Here is a 23,363-nt window from a genome sequence, read left to right on the forward strand (position 1 = left end):
TACTCATTTAGTTACTTATTTGACAAATATTTATTGTACACCCTACTATGAGCCAAGTACTATTCTAGGTGCTACAAATATCTAGCAGTGAAAAAGACAGCCCAAGATCCTGGCTCATAAAAGGTAGAGGGATAATGAAATAAATAAAACTCCAAAATTATCCACGGTAAGTGCCATGCAGAGAATTAAAATAGGGTAGTGTGTTAAAATAGCGACTGGATAAAAAAGAACAGTCACTGGGTTGTTAGGGAAAATCTCTCTGAAGAAATGACATCTAAGATGAGATCTGAGTGACATTCATAAAGGAATAGTGATCGGATTTATCAACATAAATATTAGCATAAAATGTGTGCAATGTTAATATAAATATAGTGTTCCAAATTCACAAAAAGCCTAGAAGTTTTCCATACTGCTGATACAGACTATATTTGGGTGGCAAGGATAGAGGTGATTTTTTCTTTTTTCTTTCTATGAACTTTCCAAACTGTGGTAAAATATAAAAATATATTTAGTCTTTGTCCCCAGTTCCTGACAGAGTTCCTAAAACCCTTGGAATTTCCTATGTGACAGGAGTGTCTTTTGTTATTCATAACAACCTCCTTTCAATCATACCTGAGTTTATACTAATGAACTTAGGATGGGGCCCTTAGTTAGCCTCAGGATGGGATAGTCACCAGGAAGACCAAGTGGTTAAGGGTTAAGGGTTTCAGTCACAACCACCAAGCTCTGGGAAGGGGAGTAGGGACTGGAGATTGAGCTCTATAAGTACTCTTGAATAATGAGATTCAGAGAGTTTCTGGGTTGGTAAACACATCAAGATGATGGGCGGGTGGTGTGCCCAGAGAGGGCATGGATGCTCTATGCCCCACCACTCCATACCTTTCTCTATGCATCTCTTCCATTTGGCTGTTCCTGAGTTGGACCTTTATACTAAACTAGAAACATTAAGTAAAAATTTCTCCTAAATTCTTTGAGTCATTCTAGCAACTTATCAAACCTGAGGGGCTGGGTACAGAAAATCCTTCATTTGTAGCCAAGCTGGACAGAAGTGTAGGTAACATGGAGACCTGGTAGTTCCAACTGGTATCTAAAGTGAGGGCAGTCTTGTGGGACTGAGCTCTTAACCTGTGGGTTCTGTGGGACTGAGCCTTTAACCTGTGGGTGCTATGCTCCAGGAGTTAGTATGATAATTGAATTGAATTTTTAGATGCCCAATTGGAGTCTGAAGAATTGGTTGTTGGTGTTGGAAAAGAAAAAAAAAAAAATCCCAGAATTGGTGTCAGGAGTGGGATTTGCTAGAACAGTCTGGCTCGTGGAAACATGTGGTTTGGGAAGAGAAAGGAAGAAAGAGCAAGAAATTAGGGACTTCTGAGTCCTGGCCATGTGGTGACTCATGTTATGGTTAAGGAGCTATGTTATGATCAGTTACTAAAGGTAAAATTACCAAGGGTTTTCAGAAATGGATCCAATTCCTGGGGAGTGGTTCACTGGATTCATAAAGAAATGCAAACCAATCAGAAAAAGGTGAAATTGGTTACTATGAAAATGAAAATGAAATGAAAAGAGAGTTTTGGCTCAAACCTTAATGTTAGACCAAGCTCAGACTTTGGCTGGTTTAAGCTTCAGATATTAGGCTAAAACCTTCCCCAAAAGGTAAAATGTTGAGGTAACAACAGAGAGGACCTCTAAGACCTCTGGTCACCAAAAAGAGGGTTCACATTGAGGGAGGGAAAAACCGAGAAACTATTGAAATCAGGGGGTATAGTGTGAAGGCATCTCATTTTGTAAATCAGTATCATCAGCTTCTTGAAGAGCCATTACTAAAATGGACAGTAAGAGTGACTAATTTAGAGCAAGTATATTTGGTTTTGAATTCTACAGAGAAGAAGAACATGTTTGAGTTGATACCCAACCCACAACTCACTATGGAATAATCACAGATGGCTATACATGATCCAGACACACAGCAGTCTGGTGGACTAGATAAAACCACTGTAGGGTCTGTTTACCCTGAGAAGAGGACTATCTGCCTCCATTTATAAATGTTGAGTGGAACACCGAAGTGTAACAGCTGATATGCTTTGTTTGTAAGCCATATAGGATTGGCTTTATGATAACAGACATATTCATTCATGGAATGTGCCTGTTACCCTGGTCATGGTAAATGCTGTGGTTTAAAGGGGTATTCTAAGAACATGCATATTGGATATGGTATGGTGAAGCTGGTAGAGCTATAAGAGGAGATGAGAACAAAGATTTGAAGGAAGAAGTTTATTATACTCACAGGACTCATAGAAGAGTACTGCCACATGCCACACAGGGTCACAGGGGAAAGCACCAGTGCCAGTCAGGAGGCAGAAAAGAGCAGTGAAGGAAATCCTAGGCTAGCATTTTTATTGGAGTTTCTGAGAAAAGGCAAGGTAGGCAGAGTAAATAGTTTAGGATTGGCTGGTTTGAATAATTCTGGAAGACTTTGGGACATAGAATGGTCTCTAGTTATCTGATATACTTCATTGTAAGATGATTTTGGGCAGAGGAAATATTAACTTGGTATATGAGAGTTAGGTAAGAAGATGGGCGAGACATACAGACTCCAGATTGGTTGATTTGTATATGAAAAGCATGATCCTGGCTAACCCCTCTGCTATCTGTAAGAATTGGCTATCCCCAGGAAAAGCAGCCTTTCCTCAGGTCTGTAAGGACCCCAAATGTCAAAGCATCCAAAATACAGAATATAAGACAATACAGTTAATAAACTGGTCTTGTGGTGAATGGATGCCAAAGAGACAAATACAGAATCAAAGAAAACACAGTTTTCTGCCTTTTTGCACAGGCACCCCGTGTAACCTTCCTGCTGCAAAATCAAGTAACAGTCCAAGAAACCTGAGTGAATCTGCTGCCTTAGCTTCCCCTCTTGGGCTTTACAGATGCTAATAAAAACATTAGGTTAATTAACAAGAAAATGAGAAAAGGCAGAAAGGAGAGTCAAGGGACTTGTCCCAGCAAGGTGGAAAATTGTAAATGGTTATTAAGAAATAAGAAGAATAAAGCAAACATTGGTAAGTCCAAAGCAAAGAAGAAAAATAAAGGGGAGAGTCAAAGGACTCATCTCAGCAGGGTGAAAATCTTCAGATTGTTATTAAGAAACAGGATAAAGGAAACATATTGATGGGGTTGAAACAAAGGTCTTAAGGTCTTAAGACAGCAGTGTGCAAGGTTGGGTAGACCAAAGGGACCGCCTCCCTTAAAGGGCCCCAAACAAGTCCACTCTTCTCTTCAGTGTACAGGAACTTACAAAGCCAGAAGGCAAAGATTACAAACAGAAATCTGATCTGAAATCAGCTAGGGCAATAGTCGGACAGATTAATCTTTGTCATGACAAAAGGGATGGGCTCAACCTCTAACTAGGGACCTAAAGTCTTCAGCATGTGAAGGGGTAAAATGGTTAGGAGGGTGGAGAAGAAAAGTTTCTGGGACTCCCTGACATGGAAGCCTCATTCACTGTGGCTTGTTATGTGAAACCTTATAGGGGCCTTCAATTTGAGAGAATATAAAAATGTAAGGGTTGATAGGATTAAAGGGGAGGCTTGGTTGGAAATTGGACTGCTTATTATTTTTAAGTTTATTTATTTATTTATTTTTAATTTTAAAAAATATTTTATTTACTTTTGAGAGAGAGAGAGAGAGAAAGAGTGAGTGAGCAAGCAGTTTAGGGGCAGAGAGGGAGACACAATCTGAAGCAGGCTCCAGGCTCTGAGCTGTCAGCACAGAGCCCAATGTGGGGATCGAACTCACAAACTGTGAGATCATGACCTGAGCCAAAGTTGGACACTTAACCAACTGAGCCACCCAGGCACCCCAAAAGTTTATTTATTTATTTTGAGAGACAGCAAGAGCATGCAAGGGGGGCAACGGCAGAGAGAGAAGGGAGAGAGAGTCCCAAGCAGGCTCTGGCTATTAGCGCAGACCTCAGTGCAGACCCATGTAGGGATCTGTCTCACAAACTGTGAGATCATGACCTGAGCCAAAATCAAGAATCAGATGCTTAACTGACTGAGCCACCGAGGCACCCCAGAAATAGGCTGTATTTAAAGAAATTGTGTCTCTTTCACCTGAAAGTGTTATGGGAATGGATATTATGTCTGACTGGGGAACATCTCCCTTACTTCATTTTATAAAACTAAAACCTGTTCATAAAGTCCTGATGGAGGCTACAGTTAAGAATGGAAGGGTTGAAAGACTAATGTGAAAGTCTGGAGGAAAGCTGGTATGTTTGAAGTGGCTGCATCTCTTTCACCTGAATGTATTATGGGCATGGACATTGTGTCTGACTGGGGAATTGTTTCCATAAGACAGAAGTCATGTAAAGCTGTCCTATTAATCGGACATTCTAAATGGGGATGGATAAGCTTGCCTAAGTCCACAGTGTAGAAGAGAAGCTGCAGCGCTGGTGGGGACAGATGATGGGTCCATATGGAGCATAGACTGGGCTTTATGGCAAAAGTCTGCAAGTGTTTCCCAGCGATGACTGTTGGGATGGTGGAATCAAGAATTCCATTTTAGAGGCAATTAGTAGAGGCAATTGAAACTGCCCTATGACTGCAGAAAAAAACAATCTTAACATCTGGCATACCCATGATATCTTAGGTGATGTCACAGAAATGCTCTAATGCTTCTGGGAGGGCAATACCCAAGACAGTTCCACAATAAAATGGAAATGGTTTATACAGGATTATGCTACCTGAGGAATGCAAGCAGGAGGTACTGACAAGCAGTGAGCCTCTTCTCTCCTAGGACTGACTTTGGAACTGTATGAGGCTGCCAGATTCTATCATTGCTTAGAAATGCCCGATAAACAGCTACTGACTGACCAGCAAAGAGCTGCTGGATAGCTGTTCCAAGGTAAATGAACAATATCCTGTTTGGAAGACCACCACTCTGATTGAAGATGTAAAAACATCAGTTCAGTGGGATGAATTACATGCTGTTTTCCTAGCAGTGATGGAAGAATTTTAACAATGACAAAAGCCTCCACATTTTGGTTTTTACCTGATTCATGAGTGATGGCCAGTGGCCAGGCCATATGGATAGGCAGAAGGAAAACTCTTTATTTATTTATTTATTTATTTATTTATTTATTTATTTATTTATTTATTTTTATTTATCAGGATTATTTATTTAAGTAATCTCTACACCCAGTGTGGGGCTCTAACTCACAACCCTGAGATCAAGAGTCACATGCTCTACTGACTGAGCCAGCCAGGTGCCTTGAAAACTGGTCTTTTAAAGTGATGCCCATATAGGGCATGACTATATGGAAATCACTACAGGAATCTGAGGAGTGCATTAAAGTAGGACATGTCAATGCCCATCAGAAGAATCCCCTTCCAGGTTTGGAAGGGGATTGGAACCGAGTGGATATCACAGTGCACTTACTTGAAGTGGCCAAATGGTGTCCATGAAAGGTATAGACATTTGGGGACCACAGAAATACAGAGGGCTGAATCTGGACATATTCCTTTTGCACTCTCTGAGGCTCAAAATGCCAACAATAACTGTTCTATCTGCCAACAAGAGAGACAGAGGCTTCCAATGGCTATGGGGAAGATTCCTCAGAGGTAAGGCCCTATACATAGCTGGCAAGTGGATTACACTGAACCAATGCCAGTAGCCCCAGGGGGCTTACAAATGGTTTTTGACAGAATAGACACTGACTCTGGACTGTGTATTGCTTACCTGGTTGTAGATGCAAATGGTCAGGGTACTAAAAAACAAAACAAAACCAAAAAAACCCAAAAACAAACAAATAAAAAAACCCCACAACCCAGATCAGAAGATACTGCACCAATCTGGGCCACCAAATCACATTTCTTTGGGACAAGAACACACTTTACAGCCCATAATGTCAAATGATGGGCAGAGAGATATTGTCCTCAGAAGAATAGTTTCATAGAGAATTGGAACAGGCAACTGAAACACTGGTTGTTTGAAACAGGAACGTGTAGACATGAAGGGCTGGCTGGTTTACATGTCTTCAAGAATGTGTGCTCACACTTAACATGAGCAGGGTTAAGGGAATGTCCCTGTTGATAGATTCCTGTTTTTCTGGTGAATCTGGGGAAGAGAGATGGAAGAGGATGCTAGTGTGACTGTGCAATTTTTTCCACGGGGGGGGGGGGGGGGAATATTGGTATGACTATAATTCTTCCTAAGAGGAGAGGACACTGGTTTCATGACCATACTTTTTTTTCTTCCCCACATCACCTCAGCTTTCTCTTTCCTACCTGATGCAGTAGTCATAGGACCAGCGCTGCAACAAATGACAGAAACAGAGATGATTCCTAAGCAAGAAACTGTAGCTACAGGTTTGTTGTTTATTTAATTTTTAACGTTTATTTATTTTTGAGAGAGAGTGAGCAGGGGAGGGGCAGAGAGAGAGAGACGGAGATACAGAATCCGAAGCAGGCTCCAGGATCTGAGCTATCAGCACATTGCCTGATGCAGGGCTCAAACTCATGAACTGTGAGATCATGACCTGAGCCGAAGTTGGACGCTTAACCAACTGGGCCACCCACACGTCCCAAGTAGCTACAGTTTTAAACCTTTATGTCAGAATTCCTAAAGGCCTGATAGGGTAGGTTGTGCCTTCACTCCATTTGGCAAAACTGAGGTTAACAGTGACTGCAGCTATACTGCTAGTGGCAAAAATAGCCTGCTAGTTCTGTACCTAAGTAACTCTACCCTATATGAACAGGAGTGGATTGAGGGGGAGGCACTTGCTATACTAGTATTGTTGCCTGCAATCTAGACCAGCACAGCAGCTAAACCTCATGTTCCTTCCAAAAGTGGAAAAGTTCAGGTAGATGAAGAGAAGAAGGAATAGTAGCTGACGGTAAAGAAATCAATCAATGGATTATGTAATGAAGGAAATCCAGTATTATATTAAAATGTCAAGAGAGGCTCAGAACAAGAAACTTGTAAATATTGTCTCTCAGTTCAATTATACCAGATGCTGAAAAGGTGAAGCCATACATTGCTGAGAACACTCCTGTTTTTGGAACTTGACAAAATCAAATGGAAGGCTGTAAACCTGAGTGACCTCACCCTGGGAGACATTTTCAAATGATATGATGATGGACCAGAATAATTATTAATGACTGAATGTGACTGTAGTAATGTGCCAGTATCTTGACTTTTACGATCCTTTTGTAAAAAAATTTTTAGTGTTTTATTTATTTTTGAGAGTGAGCAGGCAAGGGGCAGAGAGAGAGGGAGACACAGAATCTGAAGCAAGCACCAGGCTCTGAGCTGTCAGCACAGAGCCCGGTGTGGGGCTCAGACTCACAAACCACGAGATCATGACCTGAGCCGAAGTTGGATGCTTAATGGACTAAGCCACCCAGGCGCCCCTATGATCCTTTGTTACAAGAGATTTGTGCTCAAAGACCAGTGGGTAGCCTATGGTAAAATACAAAAATATATTTGGTCTTTGTCCCAGGTTCCTGGCACAAGAGTCCTCCCAAACCTTGGAATCTTCCTGAGTGATAGGAGTATCTTTTGTTATTTATAATAATCTCTTTTCAATCACACCTAAGTTTCTGCTAATGAGGTGAGTTAGGGTAAGGGCCCTAGTCAGGATGGGTTCATCACCAGAAAGACAAAGTGATAGGGGGGCACTGGGTAGGTTCTGAAGATTGAGCTCTATAAAAAGTCTTAAACATACTTTGCCTTATGCATTTCTTCCATTTGGCTGTTCTTGAATTGTATCCGTTATGATAAACTAGTAATAGTAAAGCACTTTCCTAAATTCTCTGAGTCATTCTAGCAACTTATCAAACCTGAGGAGGGTGGGTGTGGAAAACCCTGCATTTGTAGCCAAGCTGGACAGAAATGTAGGTAACATGGAGACCTGGTAGTTTCAACTGGTGTCTAAAGTGAGGACAGTCTTGTGGGACTGAGCCTTTAACATGTGGGTTCTTTGCTAACTCCAGGAGTTAGTATGAGAATTTAATGGAATTGTGGGACACCCAGTATTCTCTGAAGAATTGGAGAATTGGTTGTTGGTGTTGGGAAATACCCCACAATTTCTATAATGAACATGTATTATTTTTACAACAGAAAAGAATCAAATAAACATTTTAGAAATGAAGTTAGTATAACTTGAATACTGAATAAGCACCTTAAATTCTCAAAGTTTGCTGATACCCTTTAGCAAATTATTAAATATTAATATTTGTAAAATGAACAAAACTTAATTACTTTCAACTCAACCCACAAATGCAAGTTTCTGATTTCTTCCACATATTTAGCCTCAACCATATCTATAACCAGTTTTAGTCTGTACTCAATGGCTCACCTCCTATATCTTCATCTTCATTGGTTGGGCCTTCCACACTGTCTGCATTTTCTGTTTCATGAGGTTTGGTTAAATCGTAGTCATTCAAAATCACTGGACCTTCTAAGATAAAAAGAATTTTAACTATTCAGTCAAATTTTAAAGGGTTTTTATAAACATGTATTAAGTAGACTCCCATTTCAGCACAATATCTCAATGATAGAATTCTTTCATATATACACCAAGTGGAATATATGTGATAACTCTTGAGGTTTAGAAATATGCCCACGGTGCACCTGAGTTAAAATGTATTCATGTTCCTTCCTGACAGAAATTCTCTCTCTTTTGGTATGCCTCACAATATTCAGTAGGATGCTATTGTTATTTATGACCAAGAAGTATTTGTGTAGTGATGAGAAATACTGAGCTCAAAAATACTGGCATAATCTGATTTGGGAAGATGCTTTCCTAAGAGGAAACCCATAAGCAACTGTATATCAAATCCTATTTTCCTTTTCTGTTCACATTATAAATGTGATTCTGTGGAAAACATATTGGCCCTCAAGTTCCTTTATTTCTTTGAACATTTACTAAATGCTGAAAAGGCTATAGATATGAATAAGTAATAATTCCTGTCCTCAAGGAGCTTATAATTGGCAAATATAGATTAAGACAAGATCATAAGTATAATGTAGACTCAGACAAGAGAGTAAGGGAAATACAAAGTATTATGTGAGTTCACAAGTGAAAGGGAGCAGACATAATAAAAGCATGCTTAAACAAACAGCAAACTTGTTAAAAATCAAGTTTAACAGAAATATACTTTTGTACAATAAATACTGATATTATTAGATATTAGAAAAAAGGAACAATGTGGTGTATTATTTCATGTACAAGCATAGTAGCTTAAAAAAGATATTAACAAAAGAAATAAACTAAAAACTTATTCACTTTCAAACTCTTTTCTTTTTTTTAACGTTAATTTATTATTTTGAGAGAAAGAGAGACAGAGCATGAGCAGTGGAGGGGCAGAGAGAGAGGAAGACTCAGAATCCAAAGCAGGCTCCAGGCTCTGAGCCATCAGCACAGAGCCCGACATGGGGCTTGAATCTACGAACCGTGAGATCATGACCTAAGCCAAAATTGGATGCTTAACTGACTGAGAGACCCAGGTGTCCCTCTATCAAACTCCTTTCTAATGTTTATAAAATATTTATTGAGTACCTACTACCTACAACAAATAGTCAAAGAAACTGAATCCTGTGGCATTTACGCTAGGTGAAATAGGAGAAGTGACTAGAAACTCTGCAGTGGTATTCCTTCCAGCTCACCTGTGACCAAACAGATGGAGCAGGACTTGTGCTGGAATACAGGAGTAAAATAGAAACATGTTTCATAAAATCCATGACTAACAGATGCTGAAAATATGGTTATAATGGACTCATGTTTTGATTTATAAACACATTAAACTCCTAACTTCTGCATATTGTAACGTGTACTCTATGAACAATAAGACACTGTTCTAAATAGTAGTTCACTTTTCTCAAGCTTAAAATGACTAACATAAAGTGCACACCTGAACAACTAACATGAGGTCCTGGTTCAATTAAAATATAAGGTTATGATTGATAATAACAAAAAGGTACTCCAGTGGTTAATTTTGTAATGTAGCACAAATTATGATCCAAACAAAGTGGGTTAATCAATCTAGGAAACATGGAAGTTATTTTTAGGAAATAGATTATTTTAAATGTCTCTAGTTTATTCTGGAGCAGGAGTCAGCAAACTATGGCCTGAGAGCCACAAGCAATGGCTTGTTTTTATATGGGCCCAGGAAGTAGGAATGGTTTTTACATTTTTTAAATGTTGCAAAAAACATAAAGAGGAATATGTGACAGAGATCCTATATTGCCCACAAAGTCTAAAATACTTACTATCTTGCCATTCACAAAAAAAGTTTGCTGACCACTATCTAGAGTGAAAATCACAAGCTGATGAAACATAAGCTACTACACTGGTCAACAAAAACTGCTTTTATTTAAACTAGTCAGTTAAAAATAATTAAAAGGAAAAAAAAACAAACAGTGATCAACATTAGATTTGGCCCTATGATGCCAAATAATTTATATAATGTAAATGGATGAGTTATTTTTGTATCAGAAAGAGACAACTATGTTTTTTCCCAACACATTTCTATAGCATTTTTACTATAATCAGAATATTCATCTTTCTTTGGTAATTTCAGTAAAGGTATATTTCTAGAAAGGAAAGACCTGATGTTACCTGTGGGCACAGGCTGTTCCTGAATGCTTTTCAGTTCCACATTTGGTTTTATATCTGAAAAGAAAAGGATTATAAATATTAGCTACTTAATTTTTTTTCAGATTTGAGGATTCTAAATTTAATAAGGATACTATTTTGGAAGCTTTAGCGAAGCTTTAGCAGATTTCCCCTTCAGAGCAGGACTGTTCTTTTCCTCTACCCTCCCTAAAAAGCACCTCAAGGAGAATAAAAGGAATTATTTACACAGCAATTGTATTTTAAAGAGATTAAGAGGAAAAAATTAGAACTTTATACTTAACATTTCTAGTACTTTTCTTTTTTTTCCTGAAGACTTGAGTTCCCATCTGGTATTATCTCTCTTCAGTCAAAAGAGCTTCTCTTAGCATTTCTAGTAATGCAACTATGTGAGTGACAACTTTTCTTAGTTTTCATTTATTTGGAAATATCTCTATTTTGCCTTCAATTTTAAAGGATATTTTTACTTGATACAGAATTCTGGGTTGACAGTTTTCTTCCAGCACTTTAAAGATGACATTCTACTACCTTCTAGGCTCTATTGTTTCTGATGAGAAGTCAGTGATATTTGTATTATTGCTTTCCTATATACAATGTATTCTTTTTCTCTGAATGCTTTCCAGATTTTCCCTTTACCTTTGGTTTTCTGCAGTTTGACTATGATATGCCTACATATTATTTTATTTGAATTTATCCCACTTGGCCCTCTCTCTCACTGAGCTTTTGTAAAATTATGTTTTTCACTAAACTTGAGAAATGTTCAGTTATTATTTCTTCAAATAGTTTTTCTTCTCCATCCTCTTGCTCCTTTCCTTCTAGGACTTCAACTGCATATATGTTAGATATTTTTAAGATTTCCCCACATTCCCTTGAGCCTCTGTTCTCCCCCCACCCCAATGTTTTATTTTCTCTGTTGTTCAGATTGAATACTTTCATTGATATACCTTCAAATGCACTTACTCTTTCTTCTGTCATCTTGATTTGGTGTTAAGTCTGTCCAATGAGTTTTCTATTTCAGATATTATAATTTTTAGTTCTCAGATTTCCATTTTGTTCTTTTGTCATAGTTTTTCTGCCAAGATTTCCTATTTGTTAATTCCTTACAAGCATATTTTCCTTTACATCTTTGAGCATAATTAGCATAGCTATTTAAGATTCTTGCCTTCCAATTCCAATACCTATGTCATCTTGGAGTCAGTTACCATTGACTTCCTTTTATCTTGAGTATGGGTTACATTTTCCTGCTTCTTCATATGACTTAATACTTTTGGATTGTACCCTAGACATTATAAATGATATGTTACAGAATTTGTGGATTCTGTTATGTTCCTCTGAATAGTATAGGAAGTTTTTTTTTCTTTGTTCATTTTACTTTTTAAAGCACGCAGTTAACTTACGTAGGTTCAAACTTGAATTTTGTTTCATTATAGTGAGCAGCACTGAAGGTAACCAAATGTCCCAGAATGCCTGGGATTGAGGGTTTTTCCAGAACAGAGAATTTTCACAGTCTCAGGGAAATTGGTTGGTCTTGGAGAGGCATAAATCTCTGTTCAATATTTTAGCCTCAGATGGGCTGCTCAGAGCATGACCCATATATGTGTGGTTCAAGAATCAGCTAGAGATCTGGATTAGCCAGAAAATTTATAGATAAAAAAAATCCCTCTATGCCTTTTTCATACCAGGATTTCCCTCCTTCTTTCCCAGCTGCTGCGGCTGCTATGACTTTTTAAGTCAGTATAACTATGGATTATCTACTCCGTTTTGGTCACCCCAAGGCTAAAATTGATGCCAACCCTTGAATTAAAACAAAGAACCATAAAAGCAGGTTGTTTTTGTCATTTTCCTATGCCTTCAGGTAATAGATTTTTTCATATTTTGTTCAGAATCTATCACTCCATTGCTAGAAAATCTTATTTGTTCCTTATTTTAATAACGATCATATACCCAAAACTGTTCAGGATAGTATTAATTTCAAATATTCTATACTATTATCTAGTCTTATTTCAATTTTTGTTTTGAAAAATATAGTTACTCTGCTTACATTCTAATTTTAAATTTTTGACATATTATCCATTAGATGATAGTGCTAAAGCATAAAGGCAGAGAAACTACACATTTTTAAAAATTTTTTTTTAATGTTTATTTATTTTTGAGACAGAGAGACAGAGCATGAACGGGGGAGGGGCAGAGAGAGAGGGAGACACAGAACCTGAAACAGGCTCCAGGCTCTGAGCTGCCAGCACAGAGCCCGACGCGGGGCTCGAACTCACGGACCATGAGATCATGACCTGAGCCGAAGTCGGACGCTTAACTGACCGCGCCCCAGGTGCTCCAATACACAAAGGGGCAGCAAAGGGGCAGCCTAGTATGGGGTGTCAAAACCCAAGATGTGGAAGAAGAATGTCCATGTAAGGAATGGAAGCAGCCCAGGGCAGGCTGTGTGAGAGTATGACTATATGGGGTGGGAAGTCTGAATGAGGTAAGGAGGGATTCTACATGGCAGACAGCATGTAAATCAGAGCATGAATAGGCTAAAGAGGGCATTCAGGCTGGAGAATTGCCTCATGTGCAGTGCTGGAGTCCAAGAGGGATAAAAAGGGTATCCAAGATAAGGAATAGCCTAGTATGAGTCAGAGCCTGAGCACAGTGAATAGGACATTTGTACATAGAGGTGGTCTGGTGTGGGTTTTCAGAGCTTAAATGGGTGTGAGCAAGGTACCCACATGGGGACAGTGGGGAGAGCTTCTATGCACAGGATCACTCCAGTGCAAGTTCAGTGCAAGTTCAGTGCAAGAACTTGAGAGGGGTGAAGAAGGGATCCACTTATTAGGTATAGTTTTACATGGAGGTGTCAGAGCCTGAGCAGTTGAAAAGGGTGTCCAATGGCATAGTGGCTATGGTACAGGATGTAAGAACCCAAACGAGGCAAGGAAAGCATCTGTGCTGATGAAGGGATGGTAGTGGCAATGGATGATTGGTTATATAAAGGAGGATTGATCAAATAAGTGACTACAATAAGGTAATAAGAGCCAGGTTTTTCTCTGTCAGAGAAGGGAGTTACAAATATGGAAGCCTGTGGTACTGTACTGGAAATGAAGGTACTGGTGTGAATGCATGGCTTCTACTCTACATAAATAAATATAAAATATAGATGTCTACGTGTATGTATGGATATACATACATATAATCCCTAGCCCTGTCCACTGAGAGCACCTGGGAGTGGTAACATTACACCAACCTCTAGCATCCAGATATTAACTTCTAAATTTTTAAAAAAATTTTTTTTTGAGAAAGAGAGAGCATGCAAGCTTGTGTGGGGGAGGGACAGAGAGAAGGAGAGAGAATCCCAAGCAAGCTCCACACTGTCAGTGTGCAGAACCTGATGCGGGGCTCAATTTCATGAACTGCGAGATCATGACTTGAGCCAAAACCAAGAGTTGGACACTCAACTGACTGAGCCACCTAGGTGCCCCCAGATATTAATTTCTAAATATCATTCTCCATTTAAAGGATCCAGGCTTCTTGGAGAAATGGCTTATTCTAGGGTTTGGGCAGGGAAAAGTACATAATGGGTCTGGAACATTTTGTTGTGTCACAAAGTATGGAAGTGCCTACAGAATGAAGAGGATATATTAGAGGATATAGACATTATCTTGAAGGGGTTTCCACTGGCCAAATCTGAGACAGGGAAGTATCAAAATAAAAATGATGGTATTGGATTATAACTCATTGAAAAAAAAACAAATTCATGAGTCCAAATTGACATTAATAAGTAAATAAAATGAAAGTCAGATGATGAATGGAGTATTTATACAGTTTCAAAGTGTTTCTCCCAAAATACTTATTATTACAGAGATGAAAAGAGCAACCACATAGTAAACAACTTGGTAGACACCATGGTAATTGAACAAAGTGATCATCATCAGTAACGCGACAAATGAAAATTATGTGCCATCCGAACACAGCATCACTTCTATGATATTGCTGCCAAATACACATAACATGAATCTAACCATGAGAAAAGGAACTCTAACTGAGGAATAGTTTACAAAATAACTGGCTTGTAATCCTCAAAAGTGTCAAGTCATGAAAGACTGAGGAACTAAGAAACTGTTCCAGACTGAGGAGGGTGAAGAGACTTGACAACTAAATACAATGTGTGATTGTGAGCTGAATCCTCCTGCAATAAATAACACCGTAGAAACAAATGGACAAATCTGAATGGGGGTCTGAGGATTAAATGGTAGTAATGTATCGTGTTAATTTCCCGATTTGGACGTTGTTTTGTGGTTATATAGAAGAAGTATACTTTAGTACGTTAAAGTATTCAAGGATTATAGGGCACTGTGTCAGCAACTTATTCTCAAAGCTTCTGAAAAAAAATTTTTGTACTATATCGCAACTTTTCTGTAAGTTTGATAGTATTTTTTTTAATTAAAAAAAAAGCTAAATGTGAAACTTTTAACCTGCACACTAAAGGGATTCTTAACAGGAAAAAAAAAAGAAAAGAAAAAAAAACTAGCTCAAAAGTTTCACATAAACAACCTTCATGTGAAAATATTCTTTAGTTACTACAGAGCAAGATGGCTTTTAATTTGGTGACCTAAAGGAAAAAGGTCCCAGCCCCTGAACCTTTTAAACCCCCCGACAATGACATTTAAATAGCTCTCAATATTTTTTCAAGTGGCCTTTGTGTGCTACAAATAACACCAGAAACAAATGAGTACAGTTTCTAAGAGAAAAAGGAGATTCTGACTACCTTAGCATTCAGAACTTGAAGGAAACATTAAAACCATCTATTATCAGGCTACATGGATATTCTTCTTGGGTACTAAAAAATATTTAAAACACAGGACAAAAGAAATTGAAGTACATTTTTTCCACCTGAAATCAAAGGTCCTTATAAAATGGTGAAGCCCAGTAGTAGACAGATAGTGAAAGAAATTCCAACTGAAGACCAGAAACCTGTTAAATATTTCTAAGTACAGTAAAACTTTCCAGTTTTTAATGGATCATTTTGTAATTTCTTTACACTTCAGTCCAAAAAAACACTTCAAAATTTTTCTATTTGAAATATAAATATTTTTAATGTTAAATTACTGCCATCTTTTTAATATGTTGGCAGTCAACATAGCTTTACAATATTTTCCAAAAGAATGCTCTAGAAAGTTAAGAATGAAGGGTCCCTGTATTGCTTTTGAAATATAGTTTCCTGTACTGATGTTTATCATAACTGGTGCAGATGATAGAAGAATCCCAGAGTGTGTTAATTTTGTTTAAATATAAGTCTCATTTTCTACATCTCTCCTGTTACTTGAATAGGTAAATCATACTCCTGCCTCAAGACCTTTTCATTTACCTTTCCTTCTGACCAGAATGCTCTTCCCCCAGATCACCATGTGGCCAGTTTCCTCTCTTCATTCAGATGTGTGCTCAAAAATCACCTTACCAAACAAGCTTTACCTAACTATCCTATACAAAAACATCATCCTCTGTTGGGGGAGGGGGGAGGGTGAAACAGGTGATGGGGATTAAGAGTACACTTATCATGATGAACATTAAGTAATGTATAGAATTGTTGAGTCACCATATTGTACATCTGAAACTAATATAACACTGTGTTAACTCTACTAAAATTAAAATTTTTAACTTAATTAAAAATTAAAAAAAATAAAATGTCATCCTCCATTGTCACTTTCTTTTCTCTTACCCTGCCTTATTTTTCTTCATAAAATTTCTTTATTGTCACCACCTGACATATATACGCATATATTTGTTATTTTTTTAACCTATCTCCCTCTACCAGAATGTAAGTTCATGACAACAGGAATGTTGTCTGTATTTTTTATTACTATTTTGCTGTATCTTCAGGTCCCAAAATAGTGCCCAACAATGATGGGCACTCAATAAATATTTATTGAATGAACACATGAATTTTTATACCTCTATTATTGATCCTTACAGACACTCTAGATCAAAGTTCTGCAAACTACAGCTTACCACCTGTTTTTGTATAGCATGGGAAATAAGAGTGGTTTTTACATTTTTAAATGGATAAAACAATCAGAATACTGTTTCATGCCCCTGGAAAATTATATGAAATTCAAATTTCAGTATCCAAAAATAAAGTTTTATTGGCACACAGCCAAACTCATTCATTTATGTGTTGTCGATGGCTGCTTCTGCACTCCAATGGAGTACAGCTGAAAAGTTGCAACAGAGACTATATGACTCACAAAGCCTATAAAAGTCACTATCTTGTCATTTACAGAAAAGTTTACCAAGCCGTGCTCTAGATCTATTACTAATACTAATACTGTATCATCCAATACAGTACCCACCAGCCACATGTGGTGATTTAACTTTAAATGTAAATTAATTAAAATTAAAAATTTAGTTTCTCAGTTCCACCACCCACATTTAAAGTACTCAACAGAACATGCGGCTAGTGGTTACTATACTGGACAGCATAGACAAGGAACCTTTCCATCATCACAGAAAGTTCTACTGAATGGCACTGCTCTAGATTTGAGAACATCCTGCTGTTGCTTGGGATACCACTGCAAAGCTATTTCTTTAAAACAAATATTAAAACTCTGAATCAGGAAAAAAATAAATCAAACCACATATAAAAATTAAATACCAAGAAAAAACTAAAGGTATTATACCAGGAAACAATTTAACAATGGCAATCTTCTATCAATATTTCCAAATTCCTACAATTGGAATTTCAGGAAAAAGTTATAGTTTTCATTAATGTAGTAATCAACGATATAAAGCATCTAGACAACACCTTCCATACTGACTGAAACATTACTGTGACTTTTTTGGAGGGTAAAAAAAAATAAAATAAAACACCACATGATGCCAAACATCCAGATAAAATATTTTAAAGTATACTCACACGTATGTGCACAAATATACTTAGCATCATATTTCCATTAGGATTTTTTGGTATCGTTTGATAAAACCATTTTTCTTATCTCATTTAAAAGCCAAAATTATAATCTAGCAGAAAACCCTAGCAAACACTCTTTTCATATCATTTGTCCTCCTGCCCTTCCTACAATTAAATAACCAATCTCCTCATACGTTTTAATTAAATCGTTAGTGTTTTCCCTTGACCTTTAAATAACAAATGTTATAAAAATTATATCTATTATATTACTGACATGGCTGACAAACGAATTTGACTGGAAAATTAAAGGTTATTTCTTCTGTAGCTTTCCAAGTACTCCAGAGTCTCAAAGCTTTACTAGCAATCTCAAATTGTTTTCTACCAGTATGGAAAACAAGCCTTCTCATATGTTTGCTGAGAAATGACAGTTTCCAATTTGTTTTTATTCCTTCAGATTCTCTTTTCATTGGCGAAGATGCCATTTAAAACAATTTCACTAGTTAGAATTTTTGTTAAGATACTAAGATTTTTTGGGGTGCCTGGGTGGCTCAGTTGGTTAAGTGTCTGACTTTGGCTCAGGTCATGATCTCATGATTTGTGAGTTTGAGACCCGCATTAGGCTCTGTGCTGACAGCGCAGAGCCTGGAGCCCACTTTGGGTTCTTGTCTCCCTTTCTCTCTTCTCCTTCCCTGCTCATGCTCTGTCTCTCTCTCTCTCCTTCAAAAATAAATAAACATTCAAAAATAAAAAAAGATACTAAGATTTTTCTCAGAGATTCTAGCATTTTATGCACTGCTAAATGAAAGGGGGTAGACGACAAATAAAATTTAAACTTGGAAATGGCAGCAGTCTGGTTAATAGAGATTTCATCAAAGTTCACATGTGAAGGTTTTTACCTCTTAACTCGAAAATAAATTATCTATGAACAAAACCAAATATTTTCATTAGCAACAGAATTTGTAACCATATTTTTAACTCAAGTAGTTGTAAACTTGCCTTTATTTTGATACTATTAAGTAACTGACATTCAATGAAGAATATCAGCTAACAAAATTCTATTCTTAGTTTCAGAGATCAGATTTTATTCACTAGTCTGTTTTCCTGGTAGAAAGTGTAGGTGCTAAAGGAGAGCAAAATGTCAAATTTTAGAAAGAATCCTGTACCATGTGTGACAGCTGCCTGTAGCATTGGTCCCTGACAGCTGCCAGAAAACTGTCTCTGAGTGTTGACACTCCTTTTTATCTTCATAACGGTAAACTGACTCCCCTATCCTCATGCCTCTTAAAAAAAAAACAAAAAAACTTTCTCTTCTCTAAAAGGTCCACTTTTAATTTTTTTAACCAAAGGCTTAGGAAACTGAGTCATTGACTACAAAAATGTGTTCAACAATAACAAAATTAACACTTAGTACTATAAATGTGGCAACACAAGGGTGAGCTACTATTTCTGAAAGGTCTTTCTCTAATTCTCTTAATACTACCAGGTATAATCATTCCTGGAATCTTACCACATAGGATTAGTTATGCTTTTTAGTTTATTTATTTATTTTTGAGAGAAAGAGAGAGGCAGCACGAGCACGTGGGTGAGCGGGGGAGAGGCAAAGAAAGAGGGAGAGAGAATCCCAAGAAGGTCCATGTGCTGTCATCATGAAGCCCAATGGGGGGATTGATCTCACAAACCATGTGAGTTCATGACCTGAGCTGAAATCAGAGTTGGATGCCTAACTGACCCAGGCTCCCCAAGAATAGTTCTGTTTAATGAAAAATGATCCTTATAACCTAATGAAATTAAAATACAAGAATTGGAGTGGATATCTTAGCTATCTTACCTCTTCTTCCTCTGCTACCTGAATTTCCTCCAATACCCCCCTATTTGGGTTGCACAGCCTCTACTTACACACTTCCAATAATATAGAATGTTATTCCTTGCCATTTCAGAAAAGCTCTAATGGTTAAAAAAAGTTCCTCCTTAAATATAGATAGCTGAACTCAAATTTCCTGAAATGTACATTTCAGGTCCAAGTTCAGCTCTCTGGAAACATACAGGATAAGTTATCACTCAGATGCTAACACTCTCACTCATGGTTAGAGATTTCTTCTGAACCTGGTTTTGTTTGCTTGTGGTTCTCCAAAAATGTGACATCAACCACTTAGCCCAGTAGTGCAAATGAAGATTTCTCATAGCATCTCTGGAAGATAAACAGGTGCAATGGCATTTATTATCTCCCCATTATATAGACAAAATTCAAGACACAAAGAAAAACAAAAAATATAAAGTCACGTAATGGTCTAAGGGTACAATGTCAGTGACACATTAAGAAGCAGGATTCATGTCTTGAATTTCCCTTTTGTTTCACAAAATTTAAATAATGTTTAAAGTGATTTCCTATATAGATTACAGATTTTAGAAGAAGGCCAAAACTAGAAAAGATTTCAGACCTAATAATTTCAAACACTTCAGTTGACTATGATTGAGGGGAAAGGAAGATATAAAATGAGAGTAATTCCTCTAGTCATGAAATACTTCCTTTCCTTCTTCTACCTTGGACTAAGGTAAAGGTTAAGAAATACCAAGATTACTGGGTGCCTGGGTGGCTCAGTTGGTTAAGCATCTGACTTCAGCCCAGGTTCATGATCCTGCGCTTTGTAGGTTCGACCCCCTCATCGGGCTCTGTGCTGACAGCTCAGAGCCTGGAGCCTGCTTTGGATTCTGTGTTTCCCTTTCTTTCTGCCCCTCCCCTGCTTGTACTCTGTCTCTCTGTCTCCCCCAAATAAATAAACATTAAAAAAATAAAAAATAAATAAATATCAAGATTACTTCTTTAAGGACACCAGATCAAATACAGCCCACATCACCATTCCAGTTTTTCCTACCTTATTCTTTTTTAATAAAATATCCTATTTCCCAAGTAGATTAAATGTCTAATGAGGAAATTATAGACTGTTGGTTATAGGTCTAAAACAGCAAATTCAATATCTAGTGTTATTTTCCTTGATAGAAAAATAAGTTGTAGAAAAATAAATACATATTAATTTTGCCACAGATATCACATGCCACCAAATGAATACATATAGAGAAAAGGAAGAATGGTATTTCATGTCATTGCTACTTAAAAAAATGTGTTAGGGGTACCTGAGTGGCTCAGTCAGTTAAGTGTTCGACTTCAGCTCAATTCATGATCTCACAGCTTGTGGGTTCAAGCCCCTCATCAGGCTCTGTGCTGACAGCTCAGAACCTGGAGCCTGCTTTGGATTCTGTGTCTCCATCTCTTTCTGCCCCTTCCCTGCTCAAGCTCTGTCTCTGTCTCTCTCTCAAAAATAAACATTAATTTTTTTTTACATGTTTGTGTTAAAATGATTGAATCCAACATTCTCCAAGTAAGATTTTCATTTTAATTGCAAAATGTCTACTTTCTGTTATAAAATAATTGGGGTCAAAAACAGAATCAACAAAACAGATGAACATATGGGAAAGGGGGAAAAAGAGAGAGAGGGAAGCAAACCATAAGAGACTCCTAACGATAGAGAACAAACTAAGGGTTGATGGAGGGAGGTGGGGATGGGCTAGATGGGTGATGGGTATTAAGGACAGCACTTGTTATGATGAGCACTGGGTGTTATATGTAAGTGATGAATCACTAAATTCTACTCCTGAAACCAATATTACACTATACACTAACTAACTGGAATTCACATAAAAATTTGAAAAACCAGAATCATTAATTTAAAGTGGGTAATAAACCTAAATGTGAAAGCTAAAGCAATCAAATTTCTAGAGGAAAACTCAGGAGAATATTTTTATGATCTTAGAGTAGGCAAATATTTCTAAACAGGATGTGAGAGGCACTCAATCCTCCCCCCAGAAATTTAATATATTAGTCTTAGTTAAAGTTAAAAAAATCTACTTATCAAATAGATTAAGAAAATAAGCAAGTTACAAACTGGAAGAAAAAATTTGCAATACACATCTGACAAAGTACATGTTTCTAAAATATTTTATTTTATTTTATTTTTTATTAAAATTTTTTAATGTTTATTTTTGAGAAAGAGAAAGAGAGAGAGACAGAGCACAGCAGGGAAGGGACAGAGAGAGAGGGAAACGCAGAATCTGAAGCAGGCTCCAGGCTCTGAGCTGTTAGCACAGAGCCTGATGCGGGGCTCAAACTCACAAGCAGTGAGATCATGACCTGAGCCAAAATCGGATGCTTAACCAACTGAGCCACCCAGGCGCCCCCTCTAAAATATTTTTTAATGTTTATTTATTTATTTTTGAGAGAGAAAGAGAGAGAGAGAGGGATACAGAGAGGAAGACAGAAAATCCCAAGCAGGCTCTGTGCTATCAGCACAGAGCTTGACGCAGGGATTGATTTCACGAACCGTGAGATGATGACCTGAGCGGAAATCAAGAGCTGGGTGTCTAACTGACTGAGCCACCCAGGTGCCCCTAAAATATGTTTTAAATGTCTACAAAATAAATAAGAAAAAATATAAACAACCCAACTTAAAAAAATATACAGAAGGCTTACAAAACTTCAGGAATGAGGATATCTAAATGGCCAATAAACATATGAAAAGGTATTCAACATTATTCATCAGAAAAATGCAAATTAAAACACAATTAAATACCACTACACACCCACAAAAATGGCTAAAATTAAAAAAAACAACTGATAATAACAAGTGTTGGTAAAATGTGAAACAACTAGAACTCTCCAATATTGCTAGACAGATGGTAAACTGGTCCAACCACTTTGGAAACTATTTGTCAGTATGTATCAAAGCTAAATATACACCTAACCTATGACCCAGAAATGCTAGCCCTAGATCTATATCCAAGAGAAATAAACGTTTATGTCCACCAAAAAGACATGCATATGAATGTTCATAATATAGACAAATACTGGAAACAATCAAATGTCCATTAAGAGTAGAATGAGCAAATTGTGGTATATTCACACCTTTTAATAATAAAAGAAAATAAACTACTAATAAATGTAACAATATGAGTGGATCTCAAAAAGTATGTTGAGCAAAAGAAGCCAGATACCAAAAAATCATGTACTATATGATTCCACTTATATGGAAATCAAGAATAGGAAAACTGAACGATGATGATAGAAATATGAATAATGTTTAAATGGGGCAAAGTGCTGATACCAATTTTAAATGAGAGCAAGGGAACCTTCAGGGTGATGCAAATGTTCCATATCTCGATCAGGAAGGTGTGTATATAGGTAAAAATTAATCAAGCTATATAACATAACATGTGCACTTCACTGTGTAAGTTATTCCTTATTTTTTATTCTTCTTTTTATTCCTTAATTTAAAAAAATCTATTGAACACTCAAACATTTTCAAATATCTAAAATCACAAACCTTAGCGATGCAATTATAGTACTATCTTCCCGCTTTTGAAAAAAGTGACTTTCAAGGGTTTCTCATGATTCTTCTACAGAATACAGATTATATCCATACCAACCATCCACTAAAAAGGGCAGCATATATCTTCAAAATTCTCACGGTGAGGAAATGTATTTAAATGTTATGTGCCAAGTATATATAAAGATATTTTCAGTGATAGCTAATACTCCAACCAAACTTCCCTGAGAATTGAGATTTCAAGATTTGTTTTAATTTTGGTGCTTGATATATATATATATATTACAGATGGTTTAAGTGTTATTAATCTTTGGAAAACAAAACAAACAAAATCTCTTGATCCACATTTCTCTCCAGCAACATGCCCACTTATTTCTCTGCTTCACCTCCTAGCTAATTTCTGGGGAAAATAGTCTGTATTAATGTTTCTACTTCCTCTGTTCCCTCCATCCCC

At 37.2% G+C, this 23,363-nt stretch overlaps 1 protein-coding gene across 3 annotated transcripts in view; it reads right to left on the reverse strand.

Moving 5' to 3' along the window:
• Positions 1-23,363, reverse strand: part of IKZF3 (IKAROS family zinc finger 3) — a 96,633-nt gene that overhangs the window by 57,410 nt on the left and 15,860 nt on the right. For 2 of the 3 annotated variants that reach the window (XM_053212420.1, XM_015078597.3), the window contains exons 2-3: positions 10,619-10,672; positions 8,357-8,458 (exon numbers count right to left, since the gene is read on the reverse strand). Coding sequence is in view for 2 of the 3 variants with exons in the window: in XM_015078597.3 (XP_014934083.1) it covers positions 8,357-8,458; positions 10,619-10,672 (156 nt within the window). In the remaining variant the exon portion in view is untranslated. The remainder of the gene's footprint in view (positions 1-8,356; positions 8,459-10,618; positions 10,673-23,363) is intronic. The other variant, XM_027033858.2, reaches the window with a different exon arrangement.

This window comes from Acinonyx jubatus, chromosome E1 (genome assembly GCF_027475565.1).
Source record: "Acinonyx jubatus isolate Ajub_Pintada_27869175 chromosome E1, VMU_Ajub_asm_v1.0, whole genome shotgun sequence".
Lineage (NCBI taxonomy): Eukaryota > Metazoa > Chordata > Mammalia > Carnivora > Felidae > Acinonyx > Acinonyx jubatus.